Source organism: Crocuta crocuta, unplaced genomic scaffold, assembly GCF_008692635.1.
Source record: "Crocuta crocuta isolate KB4526 unplaced genomic scaffold, BGI_CrCroc_1.0 scaffold254, whole genome shotgun sequence".
Classification (NCBI taxonomy): Eukaryota; Metazoa; Chordata; class Mammalia; order Carnivora; family Hyaenidae; genus Crocuta; species Crocuta crocuta.
In genome coordinates this window covers 548,890-562,896 of record NW_027530004.1, presented here as the reverse complement: position 1 = coordinate 562,896, position 14,007 = coordinate 548,890, and the positions used below count along the sequence as shown (strand labels likewise).

General features: G+C 43.1%; 2 protein-coding genes and 2 pseudogenes across 3 annotated transcripts in view; 1 reads left to right on the top strand and 3 right to left on the bottom strand.

The window, feature by feature from the left end:
* Nucleotides 1-8,609, bottom strand: part of ACAD8 (acyl-CoA dehydrogenase family member 8) — a 17,307-nt gene extending 8,698 nt beyond the window's left edge. For both annotated transcript variants that reach the window (XM_077763696.1, XM_077763697.1), the window contains exons 1-6: nt 8,402-8,609; nt 6,662-6,762; nt 5,589-5,758; nt 4,838-4,947; nt 4,322-4,398; nt 3,576-3,713 (exon numbers count right to left, since the gene is read on the bottom strand). In XM_077763696.1, the coding sequence (XP_077619822.1) occupies nt 3,576-3,713; nt 4,322-4,398; nt 4,838-4,947; nt 5,589-5,758; nt 6,662-6,762; nt 8,402-8,510 (705 nt within the window). In that variant the 5' untranslated portion in view covers nt 8,511-8,609. The remainder of the gene's footprint in view (nt 1-3,575; nt 3,714-4,321; nt 4,399-4,837; nt 4,948-5,588; nt 5,759-6,661; nt 6,763-8,401) is intronic.
* LOC144231262 (prefoldin subunit 1 pseudogene) lies at nt 479-1,275 on the bottom strand (annotated as a pseudogene).
* Nucleotides 2,581-3,007, bottom strand: LOC144231260 (10 kDa heat shock protein, mitochondrial pseudogene; annotated as a pseudogene).
* A 100-nt stretch (nt 8,610-8,709) lies between the features above and the next one.
* On the top strand, nt 8,710-13,928 carry THYN1 (thymocyte nuclear protein 1). Its single transcript, XM_077763698.1, has 8 exons — nt 8,710-8,786; nt 8,996-9,133; nt 10,873-11,054; nt 11,843-11,911; nt 12,269-12,361; nt 12,909-13,004; nt 13,256-13,406; nt 13,722-13,928. The coding sequence occupies exons 2-8, from the start codon at nt 9,082-9,084 to the stop codon at nt 13,766-13,768; spliced, it is 690 nt and encodes a 229-aa protein (XP_077619824.1). The 5' UTR covers nt 8,710-8,786; nt 8,996-9,081; the 3' UTR covers nt 13,769-13,928.
* The last annotated feature ends 79 nt before the right edge of the window (nt 13,929-14,007 follow it).

Here is a 14,007-nt window from a genome sequence, read left to right as displayed (position 1 = left end):
TTTAGTAATTAGGAAGGGGCAAATCTGAATATTTATTACCCTTATTTTAAATATATTTACATAACTTGATTTTTAATAATTGGCTCTCCCGAGCCAGTACAAGCCAGCTCCAGCACACCACTGCAACTAAGCCTCTAGGCAGCCTTAGGATTGTACTGTCCACCAGGAGACCGTCTGAAACTACATTTTCTTATGGAACATATGGGAGGAAGCACGGAAGGAATCTTTAGGCAGAATGCCACTAAGGTTGACTTAAATTCAGCTATGCCTTGGTCTTCCTTCTTCCTGATCTGCATGAACACTCAGAAGTAGGAGGATTTACTCAAAGGAACAGAAAGGAAAAAAAGAACCAGCAAAGGCTTCAATGCAAGAGGAACAGAGCCAAAGCTCTGGAGGAGGACAGGTCAGGGAGGAGCTAAGGTTGAAAGCCTCTGCCTCTCTGGCCCTCCATTCTCAAGAAAGGCAGACTTAGAGCGGGTGGGGGAACAGATTCCTTTTATTGGTCTAACCAGTATAACTAGTAGTAGGTTTGGGCAGAGCTCCCCTATCTCTCTGGCTCCCATCTTCCCTCTCCTGTAGGGCAGGGTGGCAGGCAAAGCCAGGATCAGAAAGGGATCAGGGTGAAGTAGAAAACACAGGGTTACCAGATCATTCAAATAAAAAGTCGATCAGGGCAGAAGAGAGGGTATTTCCCCATTCGGGGCTCTCTGCCCTTGCCAGGAATGAAACGGGGCAGGATGCTTTCACTAGAGGTTTCCTACTGTGCCCTTCGTGCCATCAGCATCTCCTGGATGTTGTCCTCAGCTTCCTTGACACTCCTCTCCGGGTAGAATTTTTTCTGTTCCAATTCTTTAATTTTTTCTTCTGCTATTTTCTGTTTCTCTAACAGCTGATTGTGAATTACCTCCTTGGACTGAAGAATAGACATTCTTCCCACACCTTCATACATGTTAGTCTCGTCTATCAAAGTCATAATCTCTGTATCTGTAAGATGTGCATGCTTTTTCGTTCTGTTTAGCTGTTCAATCTGTATGTCTGCAAGCTTCACCTTCTGTTGAGTGTCAATAACTTTGGCTTGAAGCTCTGTGAAGGCCTTCTTCAATTCCAGATCCACGGGAGCCGCCATCTTGGTTCACCTGCTGTCCAATTTCATCCTACAGAATTCTTTGCTCACTTCCCTAGGCCATACTGAACATTTTTGTTTGTTTGTTTCCCAAATAGACCATCTGTCTATTTGTTGTCTCTGCCCAGAGTTTTTCCTATGGTTGATCCCTCTAATATACTTGGGATCTCATCTCAAAAGCCATGACTTCTCAGAGTCCAGGTCTATTGTAGAAGCTCTCAAGCTCTCCTCAATCAGTATCCTATCAACCTGTTTTATCTCCTCTGTAGCACAGAACACTTCCAGCAGGCATACTGCTTATTCATCTGTCTGTGGCTTGTCCTTGCTTGCTGAAAGGTTAATTGCATGGGGGCAGATCTTGTCTCTGTTCACTGCTCCACCCCTACTGTTTAAAAGAATGCTTGGCAGACAGTGGGCACTCACCAGCTGTCGAATGAATAAAGAGATGTCCTTCCAGATATCCCTTACGTTAAAACATATATGAAGCAAAACTAATAATTAAAAATGAAAACAGAAAAGGAAAATGCATGCACTTAAAAAGTGAGGGAAAATAGAAAATGAAGGGAAGAAAAGATACACTTTTTGCTTCTGGAACTTATTTGCAACTTTTCTTTAGGCACTACACCTGATAGCTGTGGTACTCTGTCAACAGATACCACAAATACTGAGGTGGATACTACCTTTGTGTGTGGAAACAATCATCACTACCTTTATAAGCACAGACAACCTGAATCAGCATAACTCGATCCTGTAAAATTATGTGTCAGACTATGTAAGTCAGTCTATGTCCTATGACCCAAAGCAGACATTCCTAGAATTAAGATAATCTTTAGCTGTATATCTTCACATATACAGCTTAGATACCTGATTAACATAAGACAGCATATGTCTTATAATTTCAGACAAGGCTAGGAGTGACTTTTGTATCCTCCCCAGCCCAGGGGCCAACATCAGGATTTGTACATAGCGGGAATCTAGTAAAAACCTACTATCCTGTAAAAGAGAAGGGGCACTAAGACCTCTGACTCTTTGGCAGTTTATAAAATATCAGGAAGGCTCATGAAGGGAAATATGGAAAGCGTAGGAGCTATAAACGAAGTATATTTACTGGTCATTTCATTACCTGACTTCTCCCCCAAAGTCCTAACTATAACAGTATATATTGGAGGCAGATGACAATTCTGTTCACCTGCCCTAACAAATCTGAATGGTCTCATCTTACCACCGGCTACAGTTATGTAATCACAGTTTTACTGTTCATGGCCTGGCTAGGGGATTCTTTTTTTTTTTTTAACCACTCATTTATGCGTTTTTATTTGGTAATATTTCTATCAGCACACTACAACTAAATTTTAGAGACACTGGATATATTAGTTTGGATATTGTTAGTTTATTATAAAAGAGAGACATTAAAATTATTTACATGATGAAAGATTTCACAGCTTCACTGAAATGGGCAGCTTCACTTCAGGCTATTTCAATAATGATTTATTTCAGTCTACATACTTTCTGAGAATGTCACCATCTCTAAATAAGAAATAATCCTTGTCATCTAGAACTACTTTGGTGCCTCCATATTCTGGGAGAAGAACTTTATCTCCAACTTTCACACTGACTGGCTGAATTTCTCCACCCTTTCCTTTAGAGTCTGATCCAACAGCTACTACAGTTGATTGCAAAACTTTACCTTGAGATTTTTCTGGAAGCATAATGCCTCCTTTGGTTACAGTTTTGGCTGCACTCCTTTCAACTAAAACTCGGTCAAAGAGGGGAAGAAACTTTCTAAACGCTTGTCCTGCCATGACTCTGGCCACTGTAGTTCCTACTCTGCTCTGGAGTTGCCGCCGCTGCAAGGAGACCCGCAGTCCCTGGCTGGGGGATTCTTAATCCTAGAAATGTCTTTCCAAAGCACCTATGGAAACACTCTCCTTCTTACATTATTGAAATGCCCACAATCATCAGCAGTGAGTTTTATAGAAGAAAAGTGGCTGATAACGCTTTTCATTTCTGAGACTTCTAGTCATCAACAGATCTTCTCTAAGTATTTCTTCCTGGGATAAAAGAATGCACGAAAACAGGAATTTGGACAAGAAACTCAGGTTAGGGGCTGTGGCTGGGTGGCTCAGTCAGTTAAGTGTCCAACTCTCGATTCTGGCTTAGATCATGACCTTGCGGTTTGTGAGTTCAAGCCCTGCATTGGGTTCTGTGCTAACAGTGTGGAGCCTGCTTGAGATTCTCTCTCTACCTCTCTCTCTGCCTCTCCCCTGGATCGCACTCTTTCTCTCTCTCTCTCTCTCAAAAATAAATAAACTTTAAAAAAATTAAATTAAAAAAAAAACACAGGTCAAAAAGTATGTGAACCTACTCAATGAGAACAAATAGAACAGAGGTCAGTCTGGCAGATTCTTTAATTGCTTGACCTTGAATTGCTTCATGTCCATTAGCCACTCACCTTTTTTTCCTTCTTGCCAAAGCTGAGGCCAGGGGTCCCCTTTTCAACAACTATACACGAGATGCCTTTGGGGCCTGGTCCTCCTGTTCGGCACATGACTACATAGATGTCTGATTCACCTCCACCACTGATAAAGGCCTGGTGGTTGGAGAGGGGGTGCACAAGAATCAGAAAACACATGCATTCCTGTAGCCTAACAACTGGGAAAACAATTAGGGTCCTCTCTAGTAGGTTGCTAAGAGGTATATGATGATACAGAGAAATGAAGAAGGGGTAAAAAGAACCTGTGTTGACTGGGGATTCGGGGATCTACCTGATGACACTATAAAAACGACAGACAAAAGTGAGTGAAATTATCTGGACTCCGATCAGAAGAAAGAGAAAGCGGGCCATCTGTGAGGCTCAGTCGGTTAAGTGATTGAATCTTGATCAGCCCATGATCTCACCGTCAGTGAGACGGAGCCCGGTGTTGGGCTCCTCACTGAGCATGGAGTGTGCTTGGGAGTCTCTCTCCCTCTGCCCCTCCCCTACTGGCGCTCTCTCCCCCACTCTCAAAATAAATACATGAACTTAAAAAGAAAAAGAGAGAGAAAATGAAGGTTAATAAAGGGAAACAGGTCAGAGGTTCTCTACCCAACATGTTCAAGTCCTAGAAAATATTAACTCACAGATAGCAAGGATCTAGGTAATATCAGCAGAAAGATGGGAACAATCTCCAAGTTTTCCATAAGGGGGCATGCTGGTACCTTGGAGCCATTGAGGATGTAATGATCTCCTTGTCGTTTCGCTGAGGTCAAAAGGGAGGCAGCATCGCTGCCACTTCCTAAGGCAGGGATCAAAAGGAAGCAAAGAGGGTGGGAGAGAAATTCAGTGAAGTTAAGGGAGATCCAGCACAGCTACACTTCCAAGGAAATCTTCCCTTACAACAAAGAGCTCAGCATTTCCTACTCTGAAATGTAGACAGCTAAAGGGATTCTCTGTATTTGGTAAAAACGGTACACAGCAATCTGACCATTTTCCATCTCCCAGGACACTGGTTTGGCATGAGCCTCCTACAAGGAAGTTCCAGTCTACAGCCTGGAGAGACTCTGGCCTACAGGCCTCTGAGTCTTGTGATATCAGGCCATGGGAGTGTGCTATGCCATGACTGAACCTCACGGTAAATAGGAGTTATATGTGTCAACAGGCTGAGAAGAAGTGCTCAGTGATTTTGCCTGAGCAGTGTCTCCTGATTTGTCTCGCTGGCAATGTGGCAAACCCACCTGGTTCGGTGAGGCAGTAGGAAGCAAACTTCTCCATGGTACAGAGCGGTGGGCAAAATTTGTGCCTCTGTTCCTCATTTCCAAACGTATCGATCATCCAGACACACATGCTGACAGGTACATCAAAAAAATAAAAGACCAAAAAAGAAAAAAAAAAAAAAGAAACAGCAATGACAGAGTTAATACAGAGAAAAGGACATCTCAACGGGGAAGGTCTGGGGAAGGAGAACACAGGCAGTAAATCAGAGTGAAGAGAGTGGGAAGAAAAGAGCTGCCACTGAGAAAATTCAACTTTAAAGGAAAGGCCTAGGTTAAAACATATTCCTGGAACACATACCACACATGGATAATCAGGGCCAAGGTATTTCAATTGGATTTCATGCTACTTCTAGTTAGGTTCAATGAGGTCCCTAAAAATCAAAGAGTTATATATGTACTTTTGCAAATTCCTGGAGACTTTGTCTTTCGGTTGAGAAAGAAGGGATGAGGACTCTGACCACTGTCCTAGAGAAGTCTATTTGGTTTCAGCTCAATCTAGGATTTGAGAGAAGGCTGACTGACCTCATTCTCTAAGCAATATATAACATGACAGATTCAAGTCCAAGAGGCAATAGCAGACCTAGTGTGAAGTTTTACAGTCAGTTCCTCAACGGTAGTCAACCTTCAAAGATGAACTTTTCCCTCTTTATCTGAAATTTCCTAGTCAACCCGTACTAGCACTTCAGTGTGCTCACCGAGCTTTGGCACTCACTTGTGGATGCTTATATAGGCTGTGGTGCTGGTACAACCTGTAGCCAAGGCTTCAAAGATGACAGATGTATCGAGCCGGGATAGTCCAGATCCACCTACGTCTGTTCGTACGTAGACCCCCCCAAAGCCTAGCTGAGCAGCCTTCCGCATCGCGTCCACTGGGAACAGTTCCTATGTACAAAAGAAAACAGGGTCATCAGTAAATGAGTCACAGACGGACTTTTCTTTAAAGGGCACAATGAAGGATTAAGATGTTTGCATTGGGGAGAGTGTAGTATTCCCTTAACTGAACAGGCTGTTTGTTACCTATAGCTGTTAAAATGCATTCTATAAGTACTGGTTTTCTAGTATTAAAGTTTCTTTTTTTTTTTTTAAATTATTTTAATGTTTTATTTATTTTTGAGAGAGAGACAGTATGAGCAGGAGAGGGACAGAAAGAGAGGGAGACACAGAATCCGATGACAGGCTCCAGGCTCTGAGCTAGCTGTCAGCACAGAGCCCGATGCGGGGCTCGAACCCACAAACCGCGAGACCATGACCTGAACTGAAGTCGGACGCTTAACCGACTGAGCCACCCAGGTGCCCCAAAAGTTTCTTTTTATTATCAGTTGGACTGCTTTGGTTTTAAGAGTATAAAATCTTTGTACAATTAAAAAATTACTGGTCTTGGGGCACCTGGGTGGCTCAGCCAGTTAAGTGCCCAACTCTTGAGTCTGGCTCAGGTCATGAACTCATAATGGGGAGATGGAGCTCCACATTAGCTGACAGTCCAGAACCTGCTTGGGATTTTTTCTCTCCCTCACTCTTTGCCCCTCCCTGACTCGCACGCACTCTCTCAAAATAAATAAACATTTTAAATAATTAATTAATTGATTAATTAAAAAACTGGTCCCTATAAGATGATGAGGATGCTTTCTGAGAAAGGAATCACACCATTATCAGTACTCTCATCTGTAGTAAGAGTTCTGCATGGAGAATAAACACTGAAGAGTCAGGACTACAAGGAGGTCAAAATAAAGGTCACCATATGAGGCATTTGTTGGAACATCTAGCGATAGAAAAGAGAACTCCCACCTTTTGGTCCCACTCTGCCATATGTGGTGCCATCTCCCGGGCAGCAAAGTCAAAGGCCACTTTCTGAAATTCCTTCTGCTCTTCATTTAGTCCCAAGGAAGCTGTGGGCAAGACATTCAGTTTCAGGACAGCGGTCAGGGAAAGTTATTGCCAAGACAAAGAACCATGAAGTTGGGACAGCATTTTTCTTACACATCAAGATAAGAGATGTCTTCATTGTTAATGTCTTAGTCATTAATCAAAAATGATTAACATCTTAATACTTTTTCACTTATTAAAATATTATATTTAATTACAAATATTATATTAACAAAGAAATATTTGTTAATCACTCCCATTAACTTGATATTCTAATATGTGGAATGATACATTAAAGGACAATTTCCTTTAATTTTACCGATTGATACTTTTTTTTAAAAAAGGTGAAAAAGTACCTCATTGGTTGAAGTTATACAACTAGCTGCTGGAAGTACTCCAACATATTTAACTTATTTGTTATTTAATATTTAATATTAACGTATTTAATATTTAATCTATTTGTTGCCAGAACAACTCCTTACCTCCTTTGGTATCAGCAAGGGTGACATTCTTTACCAAATTCTAGTTGCTAGAACAGGGCAGCACCTTGTGAAGGAGTTTTAGGACATGGAGAAGAAAACAGTATTGTATACTAGTCTATATTATAGATCCTGGGTGTAATCTGAGGGATTCATCACCTATTCTATAATTAAAAAGTGTCATTTATTCAAAAGCTTTTTTTTCCCCCCAGAAGACAAAACATGGTTAGAATCACAAAGTGGCTGGGGATCTATCCCTAATCAGCCTAGGCCCCCATCACTCCCTGTTCCTCACATCCAAATTTTTTGTCTGGTACCTAAAAACATTTGGGTCTGTCAGTTCTGGTAGTTTCCCACTTGCAATAATAATTATTTTCCCCGCAGGAATTTCAACAATAAAAGGCTTTAGGTGTTAAGTCATACAATTTACGTGAGCAAATCTTGTATCAGTTAAGGAAGGAACGTTCCTTCACCTAACACAACCAGCACCAGGCTTTTTACATTCTTACTACTTTTATGACCTTAAATGACCTGTGATTAAAACAAAATAAAATGAAACAAAGTCACAAGTTTCTGCACCTCTCTATGCATCCACTCCTTATCAGGAAGCAGGGATAGTAACAGAATCTACCTCAGAGTTGGGAGGATAATTGTAAAACCCTTAGTTACTGTTTTCACAAGTAAACTTATTAAATGTGGTATCAAGACATTGATAATACCAATACGTTTAAGGAGATTTGAACAATTAACAAAGAGCAGCAGCAGCAAAGATTAAGCTGTAACTACAAAGTATTTTCCTATCTTAATATATCTTCAGAGGGCCCCTGTGAAGTAGGCAGGAGGCTTAAGAGCCAGCGGACCGCCTGGAGCACAAGTTCGGACTCCTGGCTTCCCATCCACTGAGGGCATGGGGTGAAGGGTAATAGACAAGGGCCAGGGGCGATAAAGATGGAAACAGCAGAGAGTGGAGGGCGGCCAGGGAAGCCAGCCAGGTGGACGGGATGGGGAGACCGGCCAGCGACTGAGGCCGACTCGGGAGCTGGCAGGTGGGCCTGGGGGTGATGGCCCCCGGTGACCCTCCGCAACGATCCAGGGGGTGAAAATGCGCTCTACAGGCGCGCAGACCATGGCACTCCCTCCGCGTCCGGGGCCCGGACACCTACACCTCCGGGGTGAGACTTACGATCGATACAGGAGACCAAGGTCCGGTGGCCGCTCTGGGCGGAGGCCTGCAGACGACGGCGCAGGCAGACGAATCGCCCTCCCAACCGCCGGCAGCTGCTCCGCAACATAGCCGCCTTTGCTCCAGCCAGAAGCTGCAAGTGGGTAACACTAGCTACAACCAGGGCCGGTCTCGCAGTGCACCCTGGGAGTTGTAGTGCATCCAGCGGTCCTCACAGCCAGGATTCAGGGGGACCTGCTTCAGAAGCAGGACTACAACTCCCAGAGATGCCGGAGTCTAGGCGCACCAGAGCCAGGTCCTACTCCGTGCTGGAGGCTGCGACGCAGTGCCTCTGGTTATGGCGCCTGGGGAGGTTGGCTGAAGGTTGCGTCTGCTGAGCCGTTAGGTCAGTTTCGTGGGAGAATGGTGAATAAATGGGAGAAGGATCAGTTTACGAACCGAAAAGACTTCAGCGGCAGGTTATGCAAGGTGAAATTATTGGTAGATAACTGGGGCAAGGGTTTGACGGGCCCAAGTCCAGGTGCCTGTTTTCTCCGCAAAAGACTCCCGGGGCTGAGACTTGCTTCCTCTCATTGTCTGCATCTTGCTTTGCAGAGGTTTCTGGGGGCAGATTCAGAGTTGCCTCCTGTATTCTCCGTTGATTCCAGAATCCTCTGCACTTCAGCCCTCGCAGGGGAACCATGCCAAAACCCCGGAAGAGGCTGGCTGGGACTGCCGAGGCTGCTGGGCCAGGTGAGCTGAACCTAGGCTGCAAAAAGGGGGCTCTAATTTCACTAGGGCCAGTTTCATACCGCCCACTTTAAACTCCCTGCCTGTGGCAAGAATCCTCCTGTGGACTTTGTGTTATGTTATTCCTAATTGCCCTCCATCTTCTTTATTCTTACCCCAAGCTTATCCCCAAGCCTCTTGTTTGCTCACTGAAGCAATACTTCTTTGCTGTGGATACAAGTGACTTGTACCAAGGTCAAGAGCATACAGTTCTGCTGGGTGGCTCAGTTCACTGAGCGTCAGACATTGGCTCAGGTCATGATCTCACAGTTTGTGAGCTTGAGCCCCGCATAGGGCTTGCTGCCGACAGCGCAGATCCCGCTTCAGATCTTCTGTCTCCCACTCTCTCTGTCCCTCCCCAGCTGCCGCTCCCGCTTGCTCTCTCAAAAATAAATAAAACATTAAAAAAATTTAAAAAAAGAATATACAGTTCTGCTGTCATGGAAAATGCAAACAGATATAAGTGGAAAGGTCTAGGAAACTGGATGGCTAAGGGTGTGAGAGCAGGAAGGAACACCGGAAACGGAAGTGGAACTTGAGTCTAGCTTTAAAGAATGGGAAGGCTTTCCACTGGAAAGAAAATGGGATGACATTTTTATATTCACAAGAATGAATGGAATTCTAAGTAGATTTAGAGCAGAAACAAAGCAATGGAAGATGGAGAACGTACTTTTGGGAATGGCAGAGGCTCCAGATTGACTACAATACATTGTGTTACTTCACAGCACTTAATGATATTTGCAGTGTGCTTACCTCCAAAGGGACCACCTGATCAACTAGGCTAGGGAGGTTCTGAGTACTAGACACCCATACATAATACTTAATGAGGAATTATGTAGGAGAGATGGGACTCAATTCGGAGACAGTATGGTACAGTCAGTAAGGATGGATCCAGATAGACCAGGAGACAGTTCTTAATTATACTGTTTACTAAAATGTGTAATCTGCGACACATTTAGCAGATGAACAGAATATTTTATACATTATATAGATTAACTGAGTTACTGTTAGGGTAACAGAGAGCTTAGGGTCTAAGAATTTAACAACTGTTAGCTGTTGAGTGCCTAATATGTTCCAGGAACATTTTTTCTAATTCTCTTAGGATAAAGTCATCTCTGCATGTCTACAAAGTCAAGAACTAGCTGTTTTATCCAACTTCTGGCACCTTCAAGGAGCTGAAAGGAGGCAGGCCACAAAGCACAGTGAGCAAACAAGAAAGAACGATGAGATGATAATGATAATAACAGCTAATATTTATTGAGAATTTATTATAATGCCAGGCATGTTCTAAGGCCATTGTTTGCACTATCTTATTTAATCTCCAAAACATCTCTGTGGAGTAGGTGCTCAGTTTCCTCACTGGAGAGAAATAGCCTCAGCAAGGCACTGGAGAGAGTGAGGTAAAGAAAGGAAATTACTTAATAGAAGCCAGGACTCTGCCAGGACTGTCAGTCCTAACCCACAACCATGTAAGGTATTCCTATCCCACTGAATGGATAATCCAGAAAATACCCTGTGAAGATGGGCATTCTTGTCCCATTTTTATAGATAAACTGAAGTTCAGCAATTGAGCTGCTACTGCTAGTAATTGACAGATTCCAGGATTTGAATCCAGGTCTAACTCCAAACTATGTGCTTTCCCCACAATGAAACATTACTTCTCAGCCAGCATGACCAGTTTCTTCTGTTTGCTTCTATTGCAGACAACAAGGGGCCAGCAGAAAAACATACCAAGACTAAGAACCTAGCAGGGGCATCGTCTAAAGTGGTTAACGCCAACCCTCAGGAGACTTCAGCCTCTAAAAACTGTGGGAAGAATCTAAGTAGTTACTGGCTGATGAAGTCAGAGCCAGAAAGCCGACTAGAGAAAGGTGTAGATGTGAAGGTGAGACCAGGTACCCGTCTTTAATCCCTTCAAGCAGTTTTTTTAGATAAGAAATAAATATGGGACACCACAGAGTCCACCAGCTTCTCTGAAGGGTAGAGTTAAGGACAAGATAAGAAGATAAGGAATAAAATCATCAAGGTTTATTACCAGCAACTGTTTTGTGAATCTTCTAGTTAGGGCCAGGAGTGGTTAACTTTTCATAAAAGGCCATATAATAAAAATTTTAGGTTTTCAGGTCTTCTTGTTGCTGTTGCAAGAAAGTGGTTATGGACAACATGTAAATAAATGGTATGGGTGTATTTCAATAAAACCATTTACAAAATCAGACCTAAAAGCTATAGTTTGCCAACCCAGACCTGGGCAACATTTCAATCTTAGGTGCCCTTACTCTTGCCACCTGCCATGCTCCTACATATCTCTCTGCCAACAGTTAGTATATATTCAGTGAATTAATTTAAACCAATTTTAATAGTAGCTTGGAGAAAACAAATATTATAGAAGAAAGATGTATTACTTTAATGAGTGAAATACAAATAACCAACAGATGACTTTATCATCTGGATTATCCAGTCAACTAATTGGTTGACAAAGGTTTACAAAGGTAACACAAGGCTTACATACACTTGCCCAACAGAAGTGGCTTTGTGGAACTACTTCCCCATAAACTACATACTCCCACTAGAGCTAGAAGCACCGTCAGTGTAGGGGAAGAAATGATCTACTTCCATATATTTCCAGTTTGGCCCCAAATTGTTTAATGAATGGATTCATTTCCTGTTGCCTAGTTCAGCATCGAGGATCTTAAAGCACAGCCCAAGCAGACGGCATGCTGGGATGGTGTTCGCAACTACCAGGTAAGAGGGTAAAAGCAGGGCCTGAGACCCAGGTGTTGGGTAAACTCCTGCCTCCTTCCATGACTTACTCAGTAGCAAAATCTCTTAACCAATGTTGGTTTTTTTCCCTGAGGTCACAAAACTGAAAATGTATTAAAAAATACCTTCATTACTTTGCATGCAGTTTGCAAACTGGTCTGTGTTGTGGCCAGGGTCTGGATACAAGTCTGGGTGTCTTGGCAAAGTCAAGTATTGAACTGAGTTAGGGAGAAGCTGCAGAAAAGAAAACCTCATCTAATGAAAGCAGACTTGATTTCTGCTAACAGTGTTTTCCAGTGGGTGAGGAGGATAGTACTTGTTTATTCTCCCCTGGGACAGGCCCGGAACTTCCTTCGAGCCATGAAGCTGGAGCAAGAAGCTTTCTTCTACCATAGCAACTGCAAAGAGCCAGGCATTGCAGGACTTGTGAAGGTCAGTTGTATAGGCGTCAGTCTTATTCCCTCTCCCTTCAGGGAAACTTACTCATGTAGCTATAAAGGAACACAGCTTAAATCAGTAACAAAAAAGAAGTACCCTACTCCCCATCCCTGATGTCACCACCCTAGCCTATTCAATACAAGGACTATAATAAGGCCTTCATCTCAGGTCGCACTGGTACAGACTTCTCTTCATTTCCGTGCCTTGGTCTTTCACTCAAAAACAGGCCTGATGATAGCTCTTCCAAACCAGAGGTTACTAGGATAAAATTAACTGCAGGTAGAAAGACAGTGGCACCAATAATAACCGGTAATACTTGGTTTTAGAATATTACTTTTAAGATTTTATCAAAACAAGGTTGATTCCTATGCTTGCTCTAGCCCGTGTATTATTTCCTGATATCTGAGCCTTCACTGGCTCTACAGCAAGGCAGAAGAGGTAAGAATGTGCAGGATCAGAAGTAAAAGTCAGACCTGAATTAAAAATTGGCCATGGAGCTGTCTGTACAGGCAAGTGATTGGAGACTTGGTTTTGGTTTCAGATTGTGAAGGAAGCTTACCCAGACCACACACAATTTGAGAAAAACAATCCCCATTATGACCCATCCAGCAAAGAAGACAACCCCAAATGGTCCATGGTAAAGAATACTCTTTTTCCTATTTCATGAGAGGAAAAGAATGGAAAAAGAGGGGGAGGAAGAAGGGTGGGGTGTCTTTAGGTCAAGGTACAGAGTCCAGCTCTTACTCAGATGGTGTTACCCTGGCTTTGGGAATAGGAACGGAACACTAGCACCCCTGTCTATAAGACCTCCCATAAGAAGCTAACATACACAATGGACAGAATCTACCTGCATGTGTCTTTCTGTCCCATACACCTTCTGTCACATAGGTGGATGTTCAGTTTGTTCGGATGATGAAGCGCTTCATCACCCTGGCTGAGCTCAAAACCCATCACCAAGCTCACAAAGCTACTGGAGGCCCCTTAAAAAATATGGCTCTCTTCAGTCGCCAGAGACTCTCAGTTCAGCCCTTGACCCAAGGTAAGAGTGGGCCCTTTCCTCTATATTTACTCACATACCAGAATGACTCCATGAACTCACATTTATTATTGATTAAACTTGGGCACAGCACTTAACCTCTCTGAGCCTGTTTCCTCACCTATAACATCCACAAGGGAGGAAATAATGTCTGGAGTTACTCATTACTATGTACCCGGTACATAGTAAAACACTCCATAGTTTTTGAATGAGTGACAACCTACCTCAGTAACAATATGAAACGTCTGGCACAACTTCCCTATTCAAGAGGAGACACCCCACCTAATTCTTTGCTTTCTTTTCCCTCTTTTTTGGTAGAGGAGTTCGATTTTATTTTGAGCCTGGAGGAAAAGGAACCAAGTTAAGTGGGACACTGTTGCTGGAATAGGCAAGACATTATTCCAAAGAAGTCAAGCTTTTGTACGACAGAAGGAGGTGTGAGGAGGCTTTTTTGGTCATGTTCACCTGGGGTTGTGTACGTAGGTGATTTTCATGTACCTTTTCCAATAAAACGTTAATATCAAAGTTGGGAAGCTTTTCTTTTAAAATAGCACTGGGTGTGGTAGAATACTCCACTGCAGATCTTCTGCCCCTCAGTAAGATG